Raw genomic sequence first — 12,303 nt, 5'->3', positions numbered from 1 at the left:
TCTGCCGCTCCTCACCGCCTACACCCTTCATGTTGCTTGAAACTGCTGAACGCGTCAAACAAACGAAACCCTGGTTTATTTTCTTCCTCTCTCCGAACTCTTCAATCTACCACATCTCGAACCCTTTCCTGCGTCTTATTGAAATACAGCGATTGACAAGACATTTGGAAGAGTGACGAAGAGCTGCTGGTCACTTGACCTTCCGCAGAACTACTTGAACACGACATTGCGACTTCCTCATACTAATCGCCGCGTTCCTGAGACGACTGATACCCTGCAACACCATTCCTTCACCTGAATCCCAGCTCCGCGCAAGAAGACGAGCCATCACCAACGATTTCCCTAATTCCATCTTTGCTAACCCCCGACCTCTCCGTCTCACACTCCCACCGCCTCTTCAACCACATCCTCCACCATGGCCCGCAACTCCGAAAAAGCGCACTCGATGCTCTTCCGCTTCCGCGCCGCCCAAGCCGCCGAAGCCGGCATCATCGACATCTCACGGACCCGCCGCCCCAAACTCATCACAACCATAACCTCGATCCCCGTAGCCGAAAAATGGCGCTCCCAAGTGCTCCGAGAGATCTCGCGCAAGGTGACCAAGATCCAGGACCCCGCGCTGTCCGACTACCAGATCCGCGACCTCAACGACGAGATCAACAAGCTGATGCGCGAGAAACACATGTGGGAGCACCAGATACGGAGTCTCGGCGGGCCGAATTATATGCGTGGCGGGAGGGTGCTGGATGAGGACGGGAGGGAGGTTCCTGGGGGTGGGAAGGGGTATCGGTATTTTGGCCGCGCGAGGGAGTTGCCGGGGGTGAAGGAGTTGTTTGAGAGGCAGATGCGGTCGGAGGGACAGGAGGAGGGCGGGGATAAGGAGAAGGGGGAGAGGAGGGCGGAGCTAAGGCAGAGGGTCGATGCGGCGTATTATGGGTATAATTTGGATGAGGAGGACGGCACGTTGTTGGCGTATGAGAGGGCGAGGGAGAAGGAGGCGTGGGATAATTGGCTACAGGTTGGGGATGAGGTGGAGGGTGGGGATGGGCTTGGGGGTGGGGAGGGTGTGGTGGAGAAGAAGACGCAGAAGGAGAAGGAGGAGTGGGTGGAGATTCCGGGGGATAAGGGCGATGGGATTGGGTGGCGTTTGCCGACGCTGGAAGAGGTGGAGGCGGAATTGATTGATAGGAGGAAGAGGAAGCTCTTGGATAGGCTTGGATGAAGTATCTCGACCATGGTGGTTGGGGGTTAGAACTAAATGCTCCCACCACTCGATGCGGAGCCGTCGGTATTATAATTGAGAACAAGAGCACGGACAAGAAAGGAAAAGCAGATTGATACCCGTTGCCAGACCGGTTAGGAACTTATTTGTACATCATTAGTAGCGATATAGAGCCGCAAAGTGGGTTCGTGTTCCGCCGTCTCATGTCAAAGTATCATTTTACTGTCGCTGTAGAAGTACGACATAGAAAGAGTTCATGTACTGCCTCGTCCCATGTACGACTGAACATCTCCCACACCTCTTCTGTACTGCAGGCTTTTAGGATTAATCAGGCAGCTAGGAGTTGATTGCACGGATACAAACGTCCTGGCAATGGGCTTCATGGCGCCTCCGTCTAGAGATAACACTCCTTAAACACTATGTTTCTACTAACCTACACAGATCGCGGGCAATTTCCTTGCGCTCAGGAGGTAAGACGACCGATAGAGGAGGGTACCGTAATGTCTAACCAGGCGTAGAAATAGGCAGTGCTTCTAGGTATTAAAGTCTCTGGTCTCAAGACTTTCACATGTTGGGGATAGCATTCACCTCGTCGGATTAACCCTTTTTCCAGCCTCCGGACCCCTACCCATTTTTCGAACGCGTCCCGCGCAGCAAGCTCCCCAGCAACCAGTATACCCCTCCCCGCAAAATGTCTCTCACGATACCGAATGCCCCGAATGCCGGGCTCTTCAAGAAAGGCTACCAGAAGTAAGAATCCCTCGACCTCTTCTCCGGAGCACAACTAGTCTCGATACCGGTATACTAACCAGTGCCATAGCTACGACGCCGAAGATGGAGCCGTTCTCCGCAACATCGATGCCTGCCGCACAATCGCCCAGACCGTTCAGACCTCCTTGGGACCTTATGGCCGGAACAAGATTGTCGTAAACCACCTCCAGAAAATGATCCTGACTTCAGATGCGGCAACAATATTGCGAGAGCTCGAAGTCGTCCACCCGGCGGCGAAGCTTCTGGTCATGGCAAGCCAGCAGCAGGAGGCGGAAATGGGAGATGCGACGAACATGGTCATCGTGCTGGCGGGGGAGTTGCTCAAGAAGGCGGAGGAGCTGCTGAGAATGGGCCTGAAGACCAGTGATATTGTTCTGGGCTACGAGAAGGCGCAAGATGCTGCGCTGAAAGCTTTGGAAGGTTCGTACACTCTGCAGACATTGGCCGGACAGCAGTTAATCGAACTCCAGAGTTGGTTTGCGACAAGGTACACGATATCAGGTCACAGGAGGAGCTCAGCAAAGCCATCAGGACTGTAGTGGCCGCCAAACAGTCCGGCAGCGAAGACTTCCTCGCCAATCTCGTCGCAGAAGGCGTCCTTGCCGTCCTTCCCAAAAACCCGGTAAACTTTAATGTGGACAACATTCGGGTGGTGAAGATCATGGGCGGTAGTCTGGAGCAGAGCAAGGTTGTAAAGGGCATGGTGTTTGCACGCGAACCGGAGGGCACTGTTAAGAAGGCACACAAAGCGAAGGTCGCGGTATTCTCGTGTCCTGTCGACATCTCGCAGACGGAGACGAAGGGCACCGTGCTTCTGCACAATGCAAAGGAGATGCTGGACTTTACCAAGGGCGAGGAGCACCAGATTGAAAATATCATCAAGGAGCTCCACGATTCCGGCCTCCGCGTCATCGTCGCCGGCTCGACGGTTGGCGAACTCGCCATGCACTACCTCAACCGCTACAACATACTCGTCATCAAAGTCCTCTCCAAATTCGAACTTCGCCGTCTCTGTAGAGTGGTTGGCGCTACTCCGCTTGCTCGGCTGGGCGCTCCCATGCCTGACGAGATGGGCACCATTGACGTAGTCGAGACGCTTGAGATTGGCGGCGATCGCGTCACGGTCTTCAGGCAGGAGAACGAGCAGACCCGGACAGCGACCCTTGTTCTCCGCGGCGCCACTCAGAACCATCTCGACGATGTGGAACGCGCCATCGACGACGGCGTCAATGTTGTCAAGGCGATTACACGCGATCCCCGCCTTGTCCCAGGTGCTGGTGCCACGGAAATGCAGCTCATTGAGCGCATTACCACAATCGCGGATAAGACGCCAGGCCTCTCGCAATACTCCATCAGGAAGTATGGTGAGGCCTTCGAAGTCATTCCCAGGACATTGGCTGAGAGCGCCGGTCTCGATGCGACTGAAGTCCTCAGCAGACTATACACAGCACATGCGGCACAGAAAGGCCGGAAAGACGATGAGTGGACTGTTGGTGTGGATATCGAGAATAACGATGACACTGGCATTTTGGATGCGAAGAAGAACGGTATTTTGGACTTGTGGGTAACGAAGAGCTGGGCGATCAAGCTGGCGACGGAGGCGGCGAGGACGGTGCTTAGCGTAGATCAAATCATCGTGGCGAGGCAGGCTGGTGGCCCCAAGATGCCAGGCAAGGCACAACAGGGCAATTGGGATAACGATGATTAGAACCAGAGTAGTGTAGCTGTGTTATGAGGTAGGAACAGCGATGGAGCAGTCAATCGAATTGATGAGCATGATGAGCCCTGAACTTCGTGCATATCGTCGTAAATGTGGGTAAGATCTATCTAGCCGTACACCTTGGAATCGTTACGAAGGTACCGCTAGCGAAAAGACTCCCCATACTCCCTCTAGGCACCGTTAAATGACCAATATCTCACTGCAAACGAGCAATACTGGGGATAAGGAGAGATGCCGTGAAGAGAGGAAGAACATCACTGGCGAGTTCCGTCAGAAATCTTTCGAAGGTGGTCAGTGCTTCTCACGTGGTCACGCTAACCGCTTGCACTCACGACTCCGAAAAAGTTCGAGACGGAGAGAGCTGGAGTATCACGACTACGACGCGTTGTGGGGGGTGTCAATATGAACGCCGGGCAGCAGACAACGAGGAGAATAGCCTCAAAGGCTGGTATGTAATGCGGCGACGCTCCAATGGGTTGATCTGACCTGCGCAGGCCGCTCAATATGTCGCTCATGTAGAGACTCCAGCAAGACATATGCGACAGCCGCCGCAGCCGTCCAGACCGAGGACGCGACCGCTCAACACATTCCTCCCGTGGCTACTCCATCCCAAGCGCTGTCTTACGCCGTCAACGCCGGCGTCGTACTCTCGCGACCGCCGGTATTAACGCGCGACCTGCACCCCTTCGAGGCCGCCTTCTTCCTCTACCAACGCCGTCTCAACGAGCGACTAGCTCTTCCCTTCACTCGCTACTTTTACTTCAAGAAGAAGACACCTGCAGATCTGGAATGGAAGCGGAAGATAAAGCAGCGGCTCACACCTGCGCGAGATATTGGACGGTACAAGGGCTACGGCGAGGAGGCATGGAACGACGAACTCCTTGTCGGAGCGCCGGAAAGCGAGCTTCAGCATCAGGTGGAGCGCTTGCTAGAGGATGCGGAGCAGAGCGGAGAGGAAGGGAAGGAAGGCGAGAATGGCGAGGAGGACACGAGTGCGGCTATGGCTGGCGGGAAGACGGTCAAGCACGACCCTGTTGAGAGGCCCATGCCGAGGGTTACGGAGGCAGATATAAAAGGGGATGTCAAGAGTCTGAATCGGGCGTTGCCGCGGACGCTCTATTTGCTGGTCAAGAATAGGGACGGGCAATGGATGTTTCCGCAGGACAAGATGCAGGGTAGGGAGAACCTTCATATGGTATGTTCCTACTTTCAACCACCATTCAAACACGGACATGGCTAACCTTCGGAAGGCGGCCGAGCGCATCTTGACCAAGGCTGGTGGTGTGAATATGAACACCTGGGTCGTTGGGAATCAGCCCATCGGCCATTACATACATGATTACCCTGAGCAGGTTCGCTCGTCTTCTCCAAACCCCAATGAGCTCGGGTTCAAGACCTTCTTCATGAAGGCGCGCATCATGGCCGGTCAGGCCGATCTGAAGAATAACGGCCTTGGACTTTCGGACTTCCAGTGGCTGGCGAAGGAGGAGGTGCAGAAGGCCGTCGAGAAGCCGTATTGGCATGCGATTCGGAACATGCTCGCAGAGCGGTGATCAGCTTTGTAAGATTTCGTGGATCAAAGAGGTTGTAGATATATGTACAATATTATCCAGGAAAGCTGATATCGCGAGTCTAGTATGGTTTCATGTCAATCCCCTTGGTTTATTTATCTCTTGCTGGCAATTCAAAGAGGCAGTGGTTTGAGGTGGTCGCAATTCCATATGGACGCATCGGCCCGACAAAGACGGCGCTAATCGAGCGCAATCCAGACCGCACCGCACCCGTCTCTAGCTCATGTTCTCTCATGAGGTTATGACGTTAGATCCGGGCAACAGGTGACTATATAGCAAAGCTCAATCGCTGACTTATCGATAAATCCAAGCTCGAGAAAGATGACCACCAGTACGCTTCAAGCTCATTGCTACTACCATGATCCATCAGCAACATGAGCCCGAACCGCGCAGCATTCATCTACGAACCTAATACACCTTTCAAGATTGAGGAGGCGCCGATCCCGCAGCCGGGCCCCGGTGAGGTGGTAGTCAAGAACCATGCAGTCGCTGTGAATCCTGTGGAATGGAAGGTTCAGAACTGGGGTACGACCATGCGCTCTGAGAGATGGCAGATCAGGACTGAGGCGCGCAGGCATATTTTTGAAGCAGTACCCCAATGTTTTGGGGGCGGATGTCGCTGGTGAGGTCCATGCAGTGGGCGAGGGGGTGAGACATGTGAAGAAGGGCGACAGGGTGATGGGGTATGCCTTTTAACTGCATTCACTTCTATGACCTTTCATCCCTTTTCGTACGACAAAATGACTGATGACGACCTCCCAGACACGCCTTCTCCCTAGTGACCAACCGACCCCAAGACGGCGGCTTCCAGCACTACACGGTCTGCAACGAGCTCGTCGTGGCGCGCATCCCGCCCTCGCTCCCCTACACCTCTGCCGCCGTCCTGCCCCTAAGCATCTCGACGGCCGCCGAGCTCCTCTTCAAGAAGGAAACCCTGAATCTCCCCCTCCCGCACTTCACGCCCAAACCCATCGACAAGACGATCCTCATCTGGGGCGGCTCCTCGTCCGTCGGCGCCTCGGCCATCCAACTCGCCACCGCGGCCGGCCTCCTCGTCGTCACCGTCTGCAGCCCGCACAACAAGGCGGAGCTGCACCAGCTCGGCGCCGCCGAGGTCTACGACTACAAATCCCCCACCGTCACGCGCGACATCATCGCCTCGCTCGAGGGGACCGACTTCGTCGGCATCGCAGACTGCATCGGCACGCCCGAGGCCGTCGAGGCGTGGCGACCCGTGTACGAGGCCCTGGGCGGCAGGTACGCTTCGGTGCTGGCCGAGACGCGGAATTTCCCAGAGGGGATCCAGGGCGCGGCTGTGTTGGCGCCCGAGGTCGCGTCCAGGGATCGCTATGTGGGTGAGGCGGTTTGGGGGAAGTATATCCCCGAGGCGTTGGAGGTGGGGCTGTTCAAGGCAAAGCCCGATCCGACGGTTTTGAAGGGCGGGTTGGAGAGGGTGCAGGAGGGGGTGGATCGGGTCGGGAGGGGGCTTAGTTTTGATAAGATTGTCGTGGAGCTTTGATGGTGGGTGTTGATTGGACGGGTGTAGTATGTATGCGGAGTGGTTTGGCAAAGTCTTTACGTTGGTTTGTCGTTCAGTCGACGTTTATAGGATCGGTTCGCGGATATGTTGTTGTAGTATCCTTCACGCCATCTTTGACTATATCGATTCATGTCGATCCCTCGCTGACGGCTCAAGCTTCACGGTTCAAAAGAACGCGGTTGAGGCGTCTTTGTCTCGCGCCCTCCCGTTGTCGTTCACCTTCCCCTTCCCCTTCACCAGCCGGCCGCACCAAACGCGCGACGTCATTAGCGGCAAAACCTTATTCTGACCTATTATCGTCCCAACATCTATAGGATGAGAGACTTCTCTATTGTCATGTGACATGCAACAGGACGCCTTCTATGTATGTATCAAACTCGGACGCCGGGGCAGCCGTTTATGTGCATCCTCGAACGCGTCACAGCATCCACGAAATGAAAGCGCGAGATTCTAGAGAGTGGCAGTGTTCTTCCGTCTCCACTGTGAAATCCCAACTTCTTGGGTATCATCATCCTCTGGTATCTGACTATGATATGATGACTGACGTCGTTAAAACATGGGCTTCTCAAGAACAGCGAACCTACCGTCTACTCTCCTCTCTCCTCTCTCCTCTCTCCTCCCTCGCCAAGAGCAAAATCGTGAAAACGAACGTGACCTTCTCAATAACAGAGAAACAGCGAAACTTACCGTCCACCCTCCTGCCTCGCCTTCACCGTCACTCTCCACGGAACAGGGGAAATCCTCATGGCGTGGATGGTTCCAGAGTGTAGGATATCTGACGCCTGACGCAGATCCACCGACTGTTATATATATATATGTAAATACACAGACTCTCCACGAGCACACAGCTACACCCAAAAACCCCGTCGATAGCTGCCCCCAGAACCTCATGCGGTCCTACACCTGTACCTTCAACCAAGATCAAACATTCCTCGTCGCCTCATGGCCGAAACGTCCCCCTCCCTTCACGGCCCCCACGGCTGGAGCCCAGCATCGCTGTGTATCCGATTTTCTCGCCAGACCCCCAATTCACAAAACTCTGAGCCCACTTTCATCGGTATGTTCTTGGGTGGGTTGTCCTTTGTACGAAGCACACACACACCCAGCCTTTTTCCCTCTCAGAAACTCTTAGACTGCTTTCCTCCTCCTCCTCCTCCTCCTCCTCCCTTACCCAACAAAACCAAAAACAAAAGATATACTGCTGGGCTCGTACATGTTTAGTAGAGGGGTGGAAGGCTGTAGGTAGGGAATGTTGCGTTGGATGAGCAGCTGGGGTAGAGGGCGAAATACCTGTATCTTGTGACGTCTGCGTTAATGGATAAGGGTCGTGGTTGTGTGGGACGTTGCTACCCTATGGACATGGTTGTGGTACCATAGCCGCCCATCGCACACATGGAATTGGGTTCAAAAGATCCATTGCTATGCTATCTCGTCGACCTCATTCCGAGTAGCCAGCCTGCAGGAGGCGCCAAAGCGTAACAGGAGAACGGCAAGATAGCAAGATAATCATTGGATGCGGAGCGGGATACGGAGACGACGAAATGAACGCAAACTCCACGCCAATTCAATTGCAGATTATAATACACGTCGAGGTACCCTCCCGTCACACCGCATCCTCGCTTCGGAAAAATGCCCTATAACGATCTTGCCTTCAATCCTGCAAGACCTTTCCGGTGTTGTTGATGCCCCCTCATGCAATCTCCCACGCCATTGGGCATGGGCACAGGAACTCGAAACCCCGCTCAGAATGCTGCTGCTGCCTTGCGCTTCTGCAAACGGCGGAGTCGGAAAAACAGATAGGAGAAGGGTGGAAATTGTCTATGCTGAGAAACGACGCATGACCTTGGCAATAACTGGATGAGGATGAGTATTTGTCAAGAGTACGTAGCGAATGGAAGCTACTCACCGTGCAGAGCAACAACGCTGAAGATGAAAACAACGGAGAGAGTCATGACGACGACGGGGTCGACCTTCAGCCCCGGGGATTCATCCGTGTAGAGGCCTAACGAGTTCCAGTCAGTCGACATCCTTTCTCTCATATATTCACGTCATAAAAACATGGCAGCCAGGACGGCCCTCGACGCAGTAGAACCGGACCTGCTCTAAGCGTATGGCCCTAAAGCTTCCTCTTCAGTAGTCCCAACCGCACCGAACGTCTCTTCCCCTTCCCAAGCTCTTTACAGCCTCAAAGACCCATTGCAAATCCTCCAATGAGATATCCACTTACGCAACATCGTGCTGGAGCTGCCGCCCGCACCAGCAGCGCGCGTGCTGCTTGGCCTCTGGTTCGCCGACTTCTCTGCACGGTCGGCAGCTGCCTTTCTCCGCATCACGGTCGCAGGGCCGCCCGGGGGCTTAGGGGACGAGGGGCGAGCGGTCGTGGAGCCGGATCCTGCATTGCCCGAGGGCGATTGTGCGCGAGGGGAAGACTACGTGAGGGTGTTAGCAGTGCGCACACGGGAGACGGAGCGAATCCGAAGATAAAGTTGAAGGAGCGCGCCGAGAGATGTGAGAGCTCAAGTTCCAAAGGCAATAGGCAATCTGTGTCGGTCTCAATGGTGGTCCTACAACGCCAGCGAGCCAATATCTCTTTGCAATTCCGTCGCCAGCGGATGAAGGGTACATGTGTCCTGAACAGTGACGATTGGGATAGGGATGACATACCATGGTGTGCGCTGAAGTTCCGACGTAACAGGAGGACTACGCGGAGAGCTGACAGAGAATAAAGGGAGCAGAAGCGGCGTGAGGACTGTAGGAGAGTCCGGGGAACAAGTTACTGTGATGTCGAGGAGAGGACACAATTCTAGAAACGGGAGCTGGGGTTTGGGGTCCGCCATTGGACTTAGCGCGAAGCGGCTTGTCTGGTGCCAAGATATCAGGGATATTGTCACGTGACGTGTTCTTCTACTACCTAGGTACACCCTCCACGCCCGATTGAGCGGCCCCCTGCACTTTCTCTACTACAAACCTCGATGTCTAATAAAGCAGCTAGCAGAGATAAATAAATAGACTCAACAGCCCTTGCAATAGGCTTTATAAGCGCCTCTATTCAGGGACAACAGTTATTAGAACCCTAGCCGTTAGAAACCTGAACAGGACAAATTGCTGGCAATGAGCTTGTGCTCAACAGCTAATGCAACCTGCAGAGGAAGCGCAGCGCAGTGTTTAGTCGGACGTGAAAAGAGGCAGTAAGAGGACCTGCAGTAGAGCACCGTGACGACTTCGGAAAACCTACATCGCACCAAGAAACCACTTTTTCCCATTAAGCCCCATACTATAAGCCCGTTTTCTGCCAAGGTATCCCCATACGTAATAGCAATGAGCGCCAAAATGACAGAGATGCCAAAACTAGTCCCCTACACCGTCTTTAAATGCCGGAGAACCGCAACCAAAACCTCCCCGGAACCAAACCTCGACACGAGCAGAGCAAAAAACCCAAAACGCAAAAACTCCTTAACAATCCTCCGGTAGCGAAGAGAAGCCAAGCCTAACCCCATGTGCGTGCCGCAGTCCGCAAGAATGAATGCAGTGGTCCAAGGCGCAAAAGGTATAGAGAACTCCAGTCGTACGTGAGAGCAACGCATTCCGTGGACAGTCCGAACCCAAAGCGACAAACCACGCCGTGAGGATAAAACTGGAACCCAGAATCATTTTCACCGACCCGCCATAGCCCGCTCCACCCGATTTCAAAGACCCGACAGTGAAATCCCGATACACCTGAAATGCAGAAACGCCGGACGTGCTTCATACATCAAGAGAAGATTGGGTCTTCCTAACCCCAAACGGAGGCCTGCACGCCCTGAGAAGGAGTGTTTCCCCAGACACCAGATTTGTTGCCCCAGATGGGGCCCTTGTCCGTGACGGTGGACGAAGGGTTCAGCGAGCCAGAGGTCGAGTTGGGGACGTTGTTGTTCTGGTCGCTGGCATTATAGGAATAGCTAAGCGGAGAGGGGAGCGGGGTAGTCGCACGCTTGCTCAGAGGCGCACCGGCCGGCTGGCCTTGGTTGGCCGTAGGGCGGGTGCCGATGGGGGCGACGCCGGAATTGGGACCCTTGTTGCCTTGGAGAGGAGGGGAGCCGCCAGGAGACGAGTTGGAGGTGCGGCTAGCCTGCTGAGAGTTGTCAAACAGGCTGAAGCTAGGGTTCTGGGTGGCGGAGGGGGAGGGATTGCTGTTGCCGCGCATATCCTGAGCGCCTCCGGTGACATCCTTGTCCCTTGCAGGCATCTGGACCGCACTTTCCTTGGAGGCATTCTGAGCTTGCATACCGAAAGGATCAAAGGCCAGAGGGGAGGAACCACGACCGGCGCCAGAGGCGTTGACTCGAACGTCCTGGCTCGAGGTGGGATTGTTGCTACTGTACAGAGCCGACTGATCGCCATAGAGAGCACGATGCTGGCGAGCAATGAGCTCTCGACGTTCCTCTTCACTCATCGTGTTCGGACTCATGGAGCGGTCGGACTTGGAACCAGAAATATCTGCATTACCCTAGTTAACCACCACCCTTCTTCTATTGTTGCCCGGACTCCGAATCCTTACTTCTGTGATACTGTTGCTCCTGGTGGTAGTTGCGCAGCTCACGCTCACGCTGGGCAGCCATTCGACGCTTCGCCTGAGCCATTTGGTCGGCGTCATTGGGTCGCGGCATATATCGCTGGTTCTGATAGTAGCCCTGGACGTTGGAGGCCGAGTGGGAGCGCATGCCGTCGTAATCGGTCAGAGAGTGGTGGCGCTGGGGACCCATGCGAGGATCTGGGCATGTTAGCAGCTGAGAGGCATGGGAAGGGGATGCATCTCCCGCACCATACTCGAGGTAAGGACGTAGACCCATCATGGGCATGGACTCACGGCGAGGACCCATCATGGGGTAACCAAAACCCTTTCCGCTCTTGGCCATGTTCTCGTATGCGCGGTCGATCTCTGTACGCTCGAATTAGCTCCCATTCCATGCTACGGACACAGCTCGCGGCATGCACGCCATCCCAAGGGTTGATCGTGATGCCCATCTGGGCTCCGAGGCTCTGCATACCTTCAAACTGGGATACAAAAGCCATGGGCTCGTCCCTGTTGTTCACAGTTGAACTGGCGCCTGCAATACAGTTATTCCCCATGCCGACCTGCATGCTCAATTCCTTATGCATACCCGATCGCGAAGGAGGTTGAGGCTGCTCCCACGAAGCCTGGCGGCCGGGGACTTGCCATTGGGGGTCATTGTAATAGGCCATATCGGGGGAGAGAAGGGCTCGGTGCGATGGAAAGAGATGGGTTCGATGAAGGTGATGAGAGGAAGCGCACGGCGGCAACACAGACTAGGCAACTGGTCGCAGGGTCAGAATTGGCAGGAATAGTGCAGCGGAGAATGTCGAGACAGAGAATGATAGGATGAAGATGGATGGTGTGAAGTCGACAGCGAGGGTTGGGGGAATGGGAGTGGGGGAGAAAAGAATTTTGTCACGCCGCCTTCGCTGGAGCGGGCGAGAA

The 12,303-nt window shown here is 54.9% G+C and overlaps 6 protein-coding genes across 6 annotated transcripts; 4 read left to right on the top strand and 2 right to left on the bottom strand.

The window, feature by feature from the left end:
* Positions 1–69: 69 nt before the first annotated feature.
* On the top strand, positions 70–1,454 carry EI97DRAFT_417087 (Isy1-like splicing factor). The gene is made up of 2 exons (XM_033796912.1): positions 70–1,030; positions 1,064–1,454. The coding sequence occupies exons 1-2, from the start codon at positions 416–418 to the stop codon at positions 1,220–1,222; spliced, it is 774 nt and encodes a 257-aa protein (XP_033654611.1). The 5' UTR covers positions 70–415; the 3' UTR covers positions 1,223–1,454.
* A 284-nt stretch (positions 1,455–1,738) lies between these two features.
* On the top strand, positions 1,739–3,781 carry EI97DRAFT_396954 (T-complex protein 1). Its single transcript, XM_033796349.1, has 4 exons — positions 1,739–1,755; positions 1,832–1,972; positions 2,043–2,413; positions 2,464–3,781. The coding sequence occupies exons 2-4, from the start codon at positions 1,914–1,916 to the stop codon at positions 3,699–3,701; spliced, it is 1,668 nt and encodes a 555-aa protein (XP_033654610.1). The 5' UTR covers positions 1,739–1,755; positions 1,832–1,913; the 3' UTR covers positions 3,702–3,781.
* A 334-nt stretch (positions 3,782–4,115) lies between these two features.
* On the top strand, positions 4,116–5,266 carry EI97DRAFT_449827 (uncharacterized protein; the record flags this gene model as incomplete). Its single annotated transcript, XM_033800243.1, has 3 exons — positions 4,116–4,161; positions 4,208–4,908; positions 4,964–5,266. The coding sequence occupies 3 exons, from the start codon at positions 4,116–4,118 to the stop codon at positions 5,264–5,266; spliced, it is 1,050 nt and encodes a 349-aa protein (XP_033654609.1).
* A 196-nt stretch (positions 5,267–5,462) lies between these two features.
* On the top strand, positions 5,463–6,896 carry EI97DRAFT_308587 (zinc-binding oxidoreductase CipB). The gene is made up of 3 exons (XM_033794588.1): positions 5,463–5,809; positions 5,859–5,967; positions 6,047–6,896. Exons 1-3 carry the CDS (start codon positions 5,659–5,661, stop codon positions 6,801–6,803), a joined length of 1,017 nt encoding a protein of 338 aa, XP_033654608.1. The 5' UTR covers positions 5,463–5,658; the 3' UTR covers positions 6,804–6,896.
* A 1,366-nt stretch (positions 6,897–8,262) lies between these two features.
* EI97DRAFT_432684 (Pre protein translocase Sec Sec61-beta subunit) lies at positions 8,263–9,652 on the bottom strand. The gene is made up of 4 exons (XM_033798217.1): positions 9,489–9,652; positions 9,052–9,253; positions 8,731–8,826; positions 8,263–8,677 (listed from the first exon to the last, which is right to left on the bottom strand). The coding sequence occupies exons 1-4, from the start codon at positions 9,489–9,491 to the stop codon at positions 8,643–8,645; spliced, it is 336 nt and encodes a 111-aa protein (XP_033654607.1). The 5' UTR covers positions 9,492–9,652; the 3' UTR covers positions 8,263–8,642.
* Positions 9,653–10,596: 944 nt separating this feature from the next.
* EI97DRAFT_376007 (uncharacterized protein) lies at positions 10,597–12,047 on the bottom strand (the record flags this gene model as incomplete). The annotated part of the gene is made up of 4 exons (XM_033795537.1): positions 10,597–11,300; positions 11,362–11,574; positions 11,626–11,742; positions 11,852–12,047. The coding sequence occupies 4 exons, from the start codon at positions 12,045–12,047 to the stop codon at positions 10,597–10,599; spliced, it is 1,230 nt and encodes a 409-aa protein (XP_033654606.1).
* Between the last annotated feature and the right edge of the window lie 256 nt (positions 12,048–12,303).

Source organism: Westerdykella ornata (assembly GCF_010094085.1).
Source record: "Westerdykella ornata strain CBS 379.55 unplaced genomic scaffold EI97scaffold_8, whole genome shotgun sequence".
NCBI lineage: Eukaryota > Fungi > Ascomycota > Dothideomycetes > Pleosporales > Sporormiaceae > Westerdykella > Westerdykella ornata.
This window is presented reverse-complemented; position numbering and strand designations above follow the sequence as displayed.